The sequence below is a fragment of the Mus pahari genome, chromosome 14 (genome assembly GCF_900095145.1).
Source record: "Mus pahari chromosome 14, PAHARI_EIJ_v1.1, whole genome shotgun sequence".
Lineage (NCBI taxonomy): Eukaryota > Metazoa > Chordata > Mammalia > Rodentia > Muridae > Mus > Mus pahari.
In genome coordinates, this window is record NC_034603.1 from 46,297,816 (window position 1) to 46,310,668 (window position 12,853).

Sequence of the window (12,853 nt, forward strand, 5' to 3'; positions counted from 1 at the left end):
GGTCAGCTTCACCTATGGTAGCCATGTGCTCTTCGGGGCCAAACCCAAGTGGCCATGAGGTTAAGAGAAAAGAAAGCACAGAGGTGTCACATCCTAGTTCTAAGGTCTCACCTGGAATTGGCAACACAGCACATAATAGCATCTATCTAGTCCCATTCCCACACTTTGCCACTAGGGGGCGTGGAAGTCCAGACTAGCCGCATGGTTGCAGCCTGCAAGCTCCATGCAGAAATTGTGGTGACTCTTACTGTGTCTGAATTTGCTAGAGTCTTAGAAAAAAGGTGTGCAGAATGAATGACATCAATAAATTATTCCCCAACTAGTAGCAAATAATGTGTCAAAGGCTATCAATAGATGCCACTGTATGTCATTTGCTGAAGAGTAAGATGTGATCTCAAATTCTTTTCTTTATGTGGGTTTGGTACCCACATCTGTAATCCTAATCTTGGGAGGTAGAGGCAGGAAGCTTACCAGTTCACAGACAGATTCCACTGCATAACAAGTTTGAGTTCAGCCTGGACATGTGAGCCACTGTCTCAGAAAAGCCAAAACAAACTCTCCATAGGTTAGTGACTACAGGGCTCTGGTAATCAATGCAATGCTGATCACATAATCATACCATTTATCCCCCAAAATAAGACAAGCTGTTTGTGCCTCCTGATGGGATGGAATAGGAGCAGACCACTCATATTACCTTACAAAAGATCATCACAGGCACACGCGTGCACACACACACACCAAGATAGATGTGGGATTTACTATTGAACATGACTTAGAGGGTTTGAAGCCTTCAGGAGTGGAGGAACTGCCACTTATTCAGGGGACCACAACTGGGAATTTATTTCATTCCACAGTCATTAGCTACCATGTCTTGGTAATATTTGCCTGCATTAAACATGGGGCAGCTCCACTTGAGATCTGGGTCTTCTAGTGGTCAAGGAACTTGAACTCGGCTACGTGCAGGACTTCATGTTCCTTATTCTGTAGTTTGGTGTGGATATACATGAGTTGGCCACTGTGCCCTGGGGTCTCCCAAAGGCACCCCACATACCTGTGGAGCCTCGACTGGAGACAGCACTGAGATCAGACGTGAATAGCCACCAGGAAGTTGTCTCCAAGGTCTCTTAGCGTAACCCATGTAGGCAACAGGCTGTGCACAACCCCAAGGAGGCTGCTGTTTGTAGCCACATAAGGCTGATAGTTTCTCCAAATGTTTAACAGGTACCTAAACCCGAGGAAACAAACTGATTACATAAATCTTTTTCCATGACAGCTGGCTCTGCCTCCTCTTCCTCCTCCTCTTCTTCTTCTTCTGGATTTTAGAGACAGGGTTTCTCTGTGTAGCTCTGGCTGTCCTGGAACTCTGTAGACCAGGTTGGCCTCGAACTCAGAAATTCGCCTGCCTCTGCCTCCCAAGTGCTGGGATTAAAGGCGTGCGCCACCACGCCCGGCTCTTTTTCTTCTTTTTTTAAAGATTTGTTTATTCATGTATGCATGCATGTATGTGTGTTTTGTCTGCATACATGTCTGCACATCAGAAGGTGGCACTGGATTCCACTGAACTAGTTACAGATGGTTGTAGCTGCCATGTGGGTGCTGGGAATTGAATTAAGGACTTCTCCAAAAGAGCAGTCAGTGCTCTTAACAGCTGAGCCATTATCTCTCGAGCCCTACTCTCTGCCTTTTCTACCAGCATTAAAAAGAAAACCAATATAAGGAAAACACCCCTGATCTGAATGGGAGGAAACACCGCACAGTGAAATCTAGAGGACAACTGGAGAATCTGAATAGAGAAGGTACTCAGATGATATATCATTTGTTAAATTTCTTAACATCTTGGAACAACACAGGCTGGAGAGAGCGTTCACCAGGCTAAGTGCCTGCAAGCAGCCCTGATGACCTAGTTCAATCCCTGGAAGCCATTCTTCCCACCAGACGGGAAAGACAGGAAAAAAAAAAAAATCTCAGGAATAGGAGCCAGGTGTGGTGGTGCACACCTTTAGTCACAGCACTCAGGAGGGCAGCAGAGGCAGGTGGATTGCTAGTTCCAGGCCAAACTGGTCTACATAGTGAAATCCTGCCTCAGACAACTGTAAAAGAGTAAAGGGTGAGGTTGGAGAGACAGTTTAATGGTTAAGAGCACAGACTGCTGTTGCAGAGGACCTGGCTTCCATTCCCAGCACCCTGTCAGCTCACAACAGTCTGGAACTCTAGCTCCAAGGAACGGGCATGAAAGTGGTACACAGGCATGCATGCATGCAGACAAAACACCCATCACATTTAAAGGCTGGGAGGAGGGCTGGAGAGGCAGCTCGATGCATGAGTTCTTGCCTAACACCTGGGAAGCCCTGAATGTAATCCTTAACACCCTTTGTGTGTGTGTGTGTGTGGGGGGAATGGGGAAAACGTCCATGTTCAGACTAACTGCCATCAGCTCAGTCTCCTGTGTCAGCTCCGAAGCAGAATGACAGACGCCACCCCACTCATCCAAGTCTCGTTATATGGACTGTAAATCTTTATTCCTCCTTTTCTTCACTAAAAAATTTGTTTTGTGTTTTAGGGGCAAGGTCTTCTAGCCCACCCTGGTCTTGAACTCATACTATAGCTCATTTCACTTAGTGTCAAGTCTGGTTTAGCCACTTCATCACTTAACAGATTTTTTTTTCCCACTTTAAGTTTGAATAATACTCCTTTATATGATATCCTGTAGCTTATTCCTTGATGGACATGTGGGTTTCCACCTTTCTGTCACTGTAGGTAATGTTATGAACACTGGAGTACACATATTAGAGTCACTGTTTTCTTTTTAAAAAGGATTTATTACTTTTCAGTATGTGTAGTGCAGGTGTGTGTGTGTCGGGGGTGGGAGTATGTGTCCCTGTGTGGGTACCCTGGGAGGTTCGAGGTGTTGGATCCCGTTTGAGCTGGGTTACTGGTAGTGTAGTTGATTGGTGTGGGTGCTGAGAACTGAACTCAGGTCCCCTGCGAGAGCAGCAGGAGCTCTTGAGCAGAGCCGCCTCTCTAGCCCTGATTCTTACAATGATGAACCCAGAGATGAGCCCTGTGCTTACTTCGTTTCTGGAGGAACCAACACACTGCTTCTCAAACTCTGCACCGTTTACATTCCCATCAGCCATGCCCAGGGCTTCCAACTTCTCCATATCCTTGCCAACACTGGTGCAACATTTTTTTGACGTGTTTTAATTTTTTACTTTAAATATATCTTGCTAGAACTTTGAGGCTACGGATTCAGGCTATTTATAATTATGGAAAACGTATACCAGATAAACTGTAAAATCTTCAGTGGCCAAGCAGGCAATCAAAAACAGATTTTCCTTCTGTTGGAGAAAGTCAAACTTCATTTTATGTACACACACACACACACACACACACACACACAATCACTTCTCAGATTTTAAGATAGACTTAAGCTGTGCTTCTATAGAATCTTGTCTTCAGGGCTGTGTCATAGTTGAAATGCTGATGTAAGCACAAGGGTGCATGCCTATAAAGCTCAGGACTTGGGAAGTGGAGGAGGAGGAGGAGGAGCAGGAGCAGCAGCAGCAGCAGCAGCAACAGCAGCGCAAGGCTGCCTGGGATATGTGAGGCTCTATTACAAAAAGATAAGTAAGTGCAGAGGAGAAAGTGCTGGAGCAACAGCTCAGCTGCTAAGAGCTGGTACTACAGGTTTGGATCTCAGTGTCAATATGGTGGCTCACAGTCATCTGCAGTTTCACTTCCAAGGGCATCTAATGCCCTCTTCTGACCTCTGTGGGAGAACCAGACACACGTGGTGCATGAGCATATATGCAGAACACATAAAATAAATCTATCTTTAAAATAAGATAAAGACCAGGGAGATGGCTCAATGGGTAAAGGCATGTGACACTGAGTGTGACTTCAGATGGACAGGACTCACACAGTAGAGGGAGGGAACAGATCCCTGCAGGTGGTCCTCTGACCTCCACCTGTGTGCACACACATTAAAATTAGTTAAAAAAAAAAAATGCTGCCATAGGTCAGGTGTGGTGGTGCATGCCTTTAATTCCAGCATTTGAGAGACAAAGGCAGGTGGTGTGGGTTTGAGGCCAGCCTGGCCTACATAGTGAGCTCCAGGCTAGCCAGGGCTACATAATAAGACCCAGTCTCAAAACACACAAAAATCAATGTGCTGCTTGCTGTAACTTACCCTACCCTCCCATCAGCCATTATACTGTCCTACTGTCCTATGCAGTCTGTTTTCACCACTTTCCTCCCCCCCCTTTCCCTCCCTCCCCCCCACCCTGTGTTTCTCTGTTGTCTTGGAACTTGCGCTGTAGATCATGATGGCCTTGAAATAAAGAGATCCATCTGCCTCTGTTTCACAAGTACTGGGATTAAAGGTGTGGGCCACCACCCCTAGCTTGCTTCCAATTCTTGTCTACATTGCTGGCCATCTAACCTATGGCCTTGTACCTGCTAAGCAAGCACTCTACCATTGAGTCACACCGACAGGCCTCTGTTGTACACATTCTTGTGGTTCCCCCCACCCCCCAAGACAGGGTTTCTCTGTGTAGTCCTGGCTGTCCTGGAACTCACTCTGTACACCAGGCTGGCCTCGAACTCAGAAATCTGCCTGCCAGCTGGGCTGTGGTGACCCACACCTTTAATCCTAGCACTTGGAAGGCAGAGACAGGCAGATTTCTGAGTTGGAGGCCAGCCTGGTGTACAAAGTGAGTTCCAGGACAGCCAGGGCTATACAGAGAAACCCTGTCTCCAAAAACAAACAAACAAACAAACAAACAAACAAGAAATCTGGGCTAGTGAGATGGTTCAGTGGGTAAGAGCACCCGACTGCTCTTCTGAAGGTCCGGAGTTCAAATCCCAGCAACCACATGGTGGCTCATAACCATCCGTAACAAGATCTGACGCCCTCTTCTGGAGTGTCTGAAGACAGCTACAGTGTACTTACATAAATAAAAAACAAACAAACAAACAAAACCAAAAGCATTTAAAAAAAAAAAGAAATCTGCCTGCCTCTGCCTCCCAAGTGCTGGGATTAAAGGTATATGCTACCACTGCACGGCTAGCACCCTCTCCCCACCCCTTTTTCTAAATTTAAAGATTGGTTTATTTATATTGAATGTGTATGGGTATTTTGCCTGCATATATCTGTGTGCCCTTTGTGTGAGTGCCTAGTGGCCTTGGCAGGCAGAAGAGGGCACTGGATCCTCTGGAGCTGGAGTTATCAATGACTGTGAACTATCATGTGGGTGCCAGGAATCAAGAGGGCACTGGATCCTCTGGAACTGGAGTTATCAATGACTGTGAACTATCATATGGGTGCCAGGAATCAGACTTAGGTCCTCTTCAACAGCAAGCATTTCTAACCACTGAGCCATCTCTCCTGCCCCAGGGATTTATTATCTTTAGTTATGGATGTGTGGGTAGGTCTGTGATGTAAGTGCAGGTGCCCATTGAGGTTAGAACGGTCTGATCCCCTCCGAGGGCTGGAGTTACAGGTATTTGAACTGCCCCATGTGGGACCTAGGAATTGAACTCTGGTCTCTTGAAGAGCAAGAGGTTCTCTTAACCACTAACCCTGATTTGTAGCCCCTGATGTTTTTAGTATAAAAACAGTATTTTGAATGATATACTACAAAAAAAAAAATTCCAAACGAGAGATCATCTCCAGGCTCTTACACGGCCAGTAAGTGCAGCTGGTTAAAGAGCTGACTCACCTGTCCATTCTCACGCTTCTCAATTCCCAGTTACGTTAGACAAACACCCAAAACACAACCCCCTTGGATCAAGAAGCAGGTCCCAGTACAAAGATCATCATGGTCTCTCTCTTTATGTATCTGTGAAAAACTTTAGTTTCAAAGTTAAATGTGTACTTTAAAATGCTCTTGTGAAGCTGGGTACAGTGGTTCGTGCCAGTTTTCTCAACACTGGAGGCAGAGGCATGCTCAGGGCAAGGCTGGTCTAAGTGGTGAATTTCAAGTGGGCCAGAGAGGGCTGATCTCAAACCAAAACAAAATACCAAACTAGCAACAAAATATCAACAGTCGACTTTCCCATAGCTGGAGGAAATAAACCCAGTTGTTTTGTTTGAGCTGGGCCTGGCTGCTCAAGTCTTTAATCCAATCTACTGGGAAAGCTGAGGCAGGAAGGTCCTAAGTTCAAGGCTAGGCTAGGCTCATGACCCTGCCTCAAAATGGATGAGGATGTACTACTATAAGTTTGAGCCTCAGTAGGGCAATAAAAGAGGGCAGCAAATGCCACTTGCAGATTCAAGAGTGCATAACAGCATGATCTGGGAGTATAGCTCACTTGGCAGTTTTTAGTATGCACAAAATCCTGGATTCCATCCCCAGGACTGAACTTGGGAAGCAAAGACAAGAGGATCAGAAGTTTAAAGCAATCCTTGGCTGTGTACTGAGCTCAAGGCCAGCATGGGCAAAAAGAACAATATAATATTATTTTGTCCAAGCTCAGGACAAGAAGTTAGGCAGTGTGGTTTCTGGTCTGAATTACACTGCAAAAAGTCCCTGACTTCCTCCTAAGCGAAGCAGAAAAAGGGAGGGAGGGTCTCATGACTCAACTAGCCTGCTTCAGCCACAGCAACCTACTTTATTTACTCTCTTTGAATCCAATATATTAGGGTAAGATCCCACATGAGGACAAGATGTCCTACTGTATATATTTAGATCAGCTGCCTCTGATGCCGGTTAACTGAGCTGCTGACACATTCTTGGCAATCTTGACTTCCCGGGAAGAATGAAAAACAAACAAGTAATTTCCTCAAAGATAAGAGTAGAAACATCAGCATGTGTCTCCAGACTTTGCAGTCAGGACAGGACAGAGGCTGTAGCAAGCCACGGGAGGAGTGGAAATAAGACAGCGACGTATCGTTTTCAAATGTCACGTTTAATGTTCTCACCACTGTACTTCAAATCTACATTGTACAAAGTGACCAGAAAGTGTGCCACGGTAACTGACCAACCTCTGAGATTGTACCTTTCATACCAGTGTCTTCTCAGGCTCTTTTGATACTCATTCAAGTGAATTGAAATGCTTCGGTTGGGTAGATTCTCAGGAGCCTCATAAAAAACAACAACAACAACAACAACAACAAAGATATTGCACCATCTTTGTTTAGTAATTCAATGTTTGTTTCTTTCACAGCAAATAATTACTTCATTGAAGTTAAAACTTCCAAATATAACTTAATAGTCTTCAAATTCAGCTCAGATCACTCAAGATGAAAATACTCTGCTAAATACAGATAACTTACAGTAACTTTAACAGTTAATTGTCCGTAACACACACCAAGCTTTTTCCTAGACCAGTTTTAAGACGATCTGTTAGTACTCCTCGTACAGGTGAAAAACGCTCTTCAATGTTCTTGTCTTTTTATTTTTAATATAAAAGTTGGAAGGGACATTCAAGTTTCAAGTCTCCACATTGAACTTAAAAAAAAAAAAAAATAAGTCACCATCAGCGTGTGGAGGTAACAGCCAAGTTGTGTGACTCCAGGAGGTAGAGGCCTTCGATTGGTGCTCATATTTACATATGCACAGAGTTCAGTGTTCCAGCAGGAAAAAGAATTTGTCAAAAAGTAATAAGTTATTTACTACTGTGACATCTCAAGACTCCCACAGCTTTGCCTAAGGACACAAACACATTTGACATGATTCCCTATGTGCCTTTGTGGCTGTAATTTTTTTTAATTTCTTTTTGTCTTTTATTTATTATTTTTCACTGTCCAGTGCAGGAAATGTCTCACAGAATTTCACAGACCTAAAATGTGCAAGCTAGTTCTCTATACAGCAGTGTTGGGATTCTTTTGAAATTAGCCCAGAAATGAATTATTTACACACATGAAAGATGCATGCTTGGGTCTTTTTTTTTTTTTTTTATGTAAGAAAGAGCAGAAAAACTTCTAATAAAAATAGATTAAATATATATATATATATATTTATACCGGGTAAGGGAAACAGAGGGTTAGTTTCTCCTAGCCACAAACTCATTCTCTCTACGCACAGCATTGGAGGTTAGACAGCACACACCACCAGCACGCTCTAATGAGAAGCCAATCACTGGGCTTCATCATTAGGTGGCAAGTCCCTCCCGCCCATGCCCCAGGCGCAGCCACAGTCAGCTCACGCGGCTCCATGATTGGTCACTGGCAAGCTTTCTAGATTCTTTAGTTTTAGAAAACGCTTAATCTTTAGGAATGGCTCAAATATCAAAATGTATGACTGTCCTCTGTGTCTGAGTGTATATATGTGAACAATCTTACTTCATTAAAAAATAATAATAATAAAATAAAAACATAAACCCCAAATGCCCAAATTTGGTTCAATTTTCATTTGTTCTGAGGTGAGCCATAACAGCTGCACTGAATTCTTTAACCATGTGCAACTCTGGGTAAAATATTTTTTTTCTTCTAAAAGCACAACCACTTTACAAGATTAAAAGTCTAGTAACATTTCTAAATATTATTCATATCATACAAGTAGTGGTTGTTAATTTAAAACTTCATTAGTAAAATTACAGTACAAGCATGATTAACTCTCCAGAATTGCAAATCCCAGACTCCAGTGAAAGCTACATTACATCTTCAGTAGTACAGTGTCTTCCACAGTCACTCCCACACCAGAGGAGACGGCGGCATCTCAGACGGCTGAGCGACGGTGGAACTGGAAGGAAAGGGAGACTGGGAGTCAGTTCGACAGGGCATTCCACGACCACCTGGCAACCCTCCCTCCTTTGGAGGGGCCTGTGCAGAGCATTTTTGGGCTTTTGTATCTACACTGAGTTGGTTGCAAACCGTTCACTTAGGGATCTGTTACCCAGAGCGAGGCAGTGAGCGCCAGTGGCTTACACAGGGATGGGAGAGGGCCACATTATTGAGTGGGAATGGGAAGGATCCTGTGGCCTACCTCAGAGTGGTGTGGAAAATAACCGAGGTAATATATGAACAGTACCTTCCATGGAGCCTACTTCATGATGTAAAGTGAATGGGAGCTGTTATAAATAAGGTTATTCACATTCAATCAGGAAATGCCCTTAAGAAATGGCCCCTCAAACTAGTGTTGGTGAGTGGGGACCTATCTGAAGGGGCTGTGCGAACATTATTGGTGTAGTATGAACCAGGGTCCAGCAATTGTTATCACAGATCTGGTAGAGTCTAGGGTTGCTAATTAGAAAGGGAAGGCAATCACTTTCCTCCCAGGCCTGAGAAAACAATGACTGGCATCTGCAAGGAAGGTGCTAGAACACATCATCTGGATCACTGAGTGTTCTGGGAAAACACTACAGTAATTTAAAACAGAGAAGTCAAAATGCAAGTTAACAACATCTTTTTATGTGGAAGTAAACGGACGACAACTGATCTTACTAATCTCGTGGACCGTTTGGTCTGACAACAGCGTCAACACAGGGAAGGCCCTACCTACCTCACTGTGGGGAAAGGAAAGGGAGACATAGGGGTCGGGTGTCCTTCAACAAGAAAATGGAGTCAGATCTGCTTGCGGTTCTTTGCTGCCTGGCTTCATGTTCACATTTGCCAACAGAGAGTGCAGGAGGACACTGCAGACCGGGGCATCAGGCTACAGCTTCCCTTCCTGCTTCTGGCCCATCTTTGTCCTCAAGTTCCTCTGCAGCCCAGCACAACTTTCTGATGGGCACACTTCCTGCCACCCCATGCTGTGTGCTCCTGTAGATATAGGCACTCTCCAAAGAGGGGACCTCTGAGTTCACTTTCTGGCTTGAGTTTTTTTTTAATCTATTGGTCCACAAGGGGTTACACATTTGTCCAGTTGTTACTGCAAGAGCCCTTCCCCTAGAAGGCACTTTTTTGCTCTTTAGAAGTTAGACATCTTCTCTTGACTGGCAATCCCTATTATTAAAATCTCCTCACATTGTTGAAGTGGTTTCTGTCTCCCCACTGGACTCCAGTTAGGAGAAACAAGGGAAACAGAGACAAACAGAATGAAGCTTGATAGAATCCTGAGTAGAGTCACAGTCCCTTGGCTGCTCCTCCCACCCATCCAGGCTTACTCAGAGAGTTGAGGCAGGAAGAGGACAAGGAGAATAGCCTGGGCTACAAGGAGTGCAGCCTGGGCTACAAGGTGAGACCCCGTCTTAAAGAAACAAAACAAAACATGCAAACACATAGCAAAGAGGGAGTCAGTGCTGAGACCGAGGCTGGAGGAGCTCAGAACCAAGGCTCGTTAGGGTTTACGCAGTGAAAACGCAAATGAACAAACAATAACAACCCTGAAGCCCACTGCCAGTGTTCCTGCTGTGTTATCAAGAGGGTGAGCAGGTGGAAGCACTGAGATCACACTCCAACTGTGGCTGTCGCAGTCAAGGCCCCACAAATACCACGTGCTCTGGGAAAAACATAACTGCTAAACTCACCATGGGATCTGGGCCCCAGACACTGACAGCAACAACTGCCTATTGAATGTTTTTGTTTGTTTGTTTGTTGAGATGAGGTCTCATGTAACCTAGGATTAAACTCACTATTTAGCCCAGGCTGGCCTCGCACTCCCTTCTTGCCTCTACTATCTATCTATCTATCTATCTATCTATCTATCTATCTATCTATCTATCTATCTATCTATCTATCTATTATTTAATGTAAGTACACTGTAGCTGTCTTCAGATACCCCAGAAGAGGGCGTCAGATCTCATTACGGGTAGTTGTGAGCCACCATGTGGTTGCTGGGATTTGAACTCAGGACCTCTGGAAGAGTAGTCAGTGCTCTTAACTGCTGAGCCATCTCTCCAGCCCCACCACCACTTTTTTTTTTTTTTTTTTTTTTTGATTTTTCGAGGCAGGGTTTCTCTGTGTAGCCCTGGCTGTCCTGGAACTCACTTTGTAGACCAGGCTGCCCTCGAACTCAGAAATCCGCCTACCTCTGCCTCCTGAGTGCTGGGATTAAAGGTGTGCACCACCACACCGGGCTCCACCTCTACTTCTTAAATGCTAGGATGACAGGTATGTGATACCATGCCCAGCTTCTGTTGAACTTGAAAAATCTGTATTAATTTAAAAAAACTGAACAAACTGAAACGAAAGCAGAAACAGGGAAGATGGCTCAGCAAGAAAGGGTGCTTGTCACTAACCCTGACTGATGACCTAGGTTTGATCCCCAGAATCCACGTGGTGCGGGCAGAGAACTGACTCCTGAGCAACCACACATATACATACATGCAAAATGAATAATTAACACAAAATAGAAATATGCTGTATGTCAAAATCACACCAGCCTTTCTTTCCTTCTAGTGGTAAGAGCTGCATGCAGACATAGTTACCTAATAAAGCTCTTAAAGGCAGCGGACTGCGGGTTGATGCAGAGAGGCACTCTGTTTCCTTTCTGCTGTTCCAAAATGAACTGGTGGATAATTTCTGTGGAGAAAACAAACACCATCCACTCACTGCCAACGTGCAGGCTGGCAGTGTAGATTCCCAGCTAACGCAGCCAGCGTCTGAACATGGTGGCCTGCTGGGATAGTTAAATCACACACATACCCTCTATAAGTCCAAATCAAGTTCTACTTTTTCTATAGCCAAAATAATGGGTGTTGCTAAAAACAGACAAGAACTACCCCAGAGGCACTACACAGGCCGCAAGTTCCATTGGTGGGGAGAGTCTCCTAAACCCAAGATGCCCTCGAACCTCCACCCCAGGGAGTGAGCCTTTCACATCTTTAGGGTAAGTTATCAGGGTTCCCCTTTTCTCATCACCATTCTCTCTAGTGACTTTGAGGTTCTTTGAAAAATGTCATGTGTTATATAAAGAATGACATTCAGTGAATGCAGATACAGTATATTTTGAGTCATACTCATACAACTCGGAATAGGAATGAAGTATTCATTCCTCTGGCTAATCTTCCCCTGGATATAATGCTAAATCATCATTCTCTTAACATGCACACATGCTCTGCAGAGACAGCTACATGCAAAGCTGAAATAAGACACTGGGCCACTCTGGCGAGCCTCTGACTCGATCCCTGGCTATGTAATCAAAGATGTCACTAGTTACCTTGTCTAACTGGGTGTCAAAGGTACTCACCTTTAACCTGTCGGACAGAGCTGAGGTTCTTCTCAAAGGTGTCATCAAATTTGGGGTTGGTGACAGGCTCAAAGTCACTGGTGTAGACTCTTCCCGTCGAGGTGGAAAAGCAGCACTTACACATACATGTATGGTACCTCAGCCGCCCTTCATCTAGGTAAGGGTGGGCTAAGGCATCCTTAGCGGATATTCTTTTTGACTGAAATCAAATTTAGAGACCAGCACATCAACACTACAGATAAGCATGGCTGTCCATGTAGAATCTTTCACAAGACAGAGTTACATTACAAGGTAATACTTGACATATAAGGGGGCAAAGGGGGCCAAGTGAGTTTAGGGGTATGGTAGGTGGCCAGAGAGTGAGTAGACTTAGGGTAACCACCTCTTTGAAATGCTCTTCAACTAAAAATCTGCAGAGTTCTTACCTTGAAATAGATGTACACAGGGCCCCAAATACAAATACCATGACATTTAAATATGGAATGCATTGCATTTTAGACAACAGGCTACACTCTCTGGAAGTGTCAGCATTTCGAGGGGATGTGTTTACACTGGCAAATTCAGAAGGCTGCTTAGAACTTTCATTCTCTCTGAACACAGACTGACAGGGCAAAGCATACGCCAACGCTGCAGGAGTTAGTGGAGGGAGCAGTCTGAATGCCAGGCTGAGACCAGAAGTGGCCGCCTCTCTTCTGGCTTTGGGGGCCTTTTGATCAGAACAGTTAATACACCGGAGTGTCAGGCTTACTGACCCAGAAACTTTACACTCCAGCAAAAAATTA

General features: G+C 44.6%; 1 protein-coding gene and 1 pseudogene across 1 annotated transcript in view; both read right to left on the reverse strand.

The window, feature by feature from the left end:
* Positions 1 to 1,106: 1,106 nt before the first annotated feature.
* On the reverse strand, positions 1,107 to 1,200 carry LOC115065403 (annotated as a pseudogene).
* A 5,692-nt stretch (positions 1,201 to 6,892) lies between these two features.
* Positions 6,893 to 12,853, reverse strand: part of Nlk (nemo like kinase) — a 59,356-nt gene continuing 53,395 nt past the window's right edge. The window contains exons 8-10 of the mRNA XM_029545702.1: positions 12,072 to 12,270; positions 11,311 to 11,404; positions 6,893 to 8,684 (exon numbers count right to left, since the gene is read on the reverse strand). Of these exons, the coding sequence (XP_029401562.1) occupies positions 8,630 to 8,684; positions 11,311 to 11,404; positions 12,072 to 12,270 (348 nt within the window). The 3' untranslated portion in view covers positions 6,893 to 8,629. The remainder of the gene's footprint in view (positions 8,685 to 11,310; positions 11,405 to 12,071; positions 12,271 to 12,853) is intronic.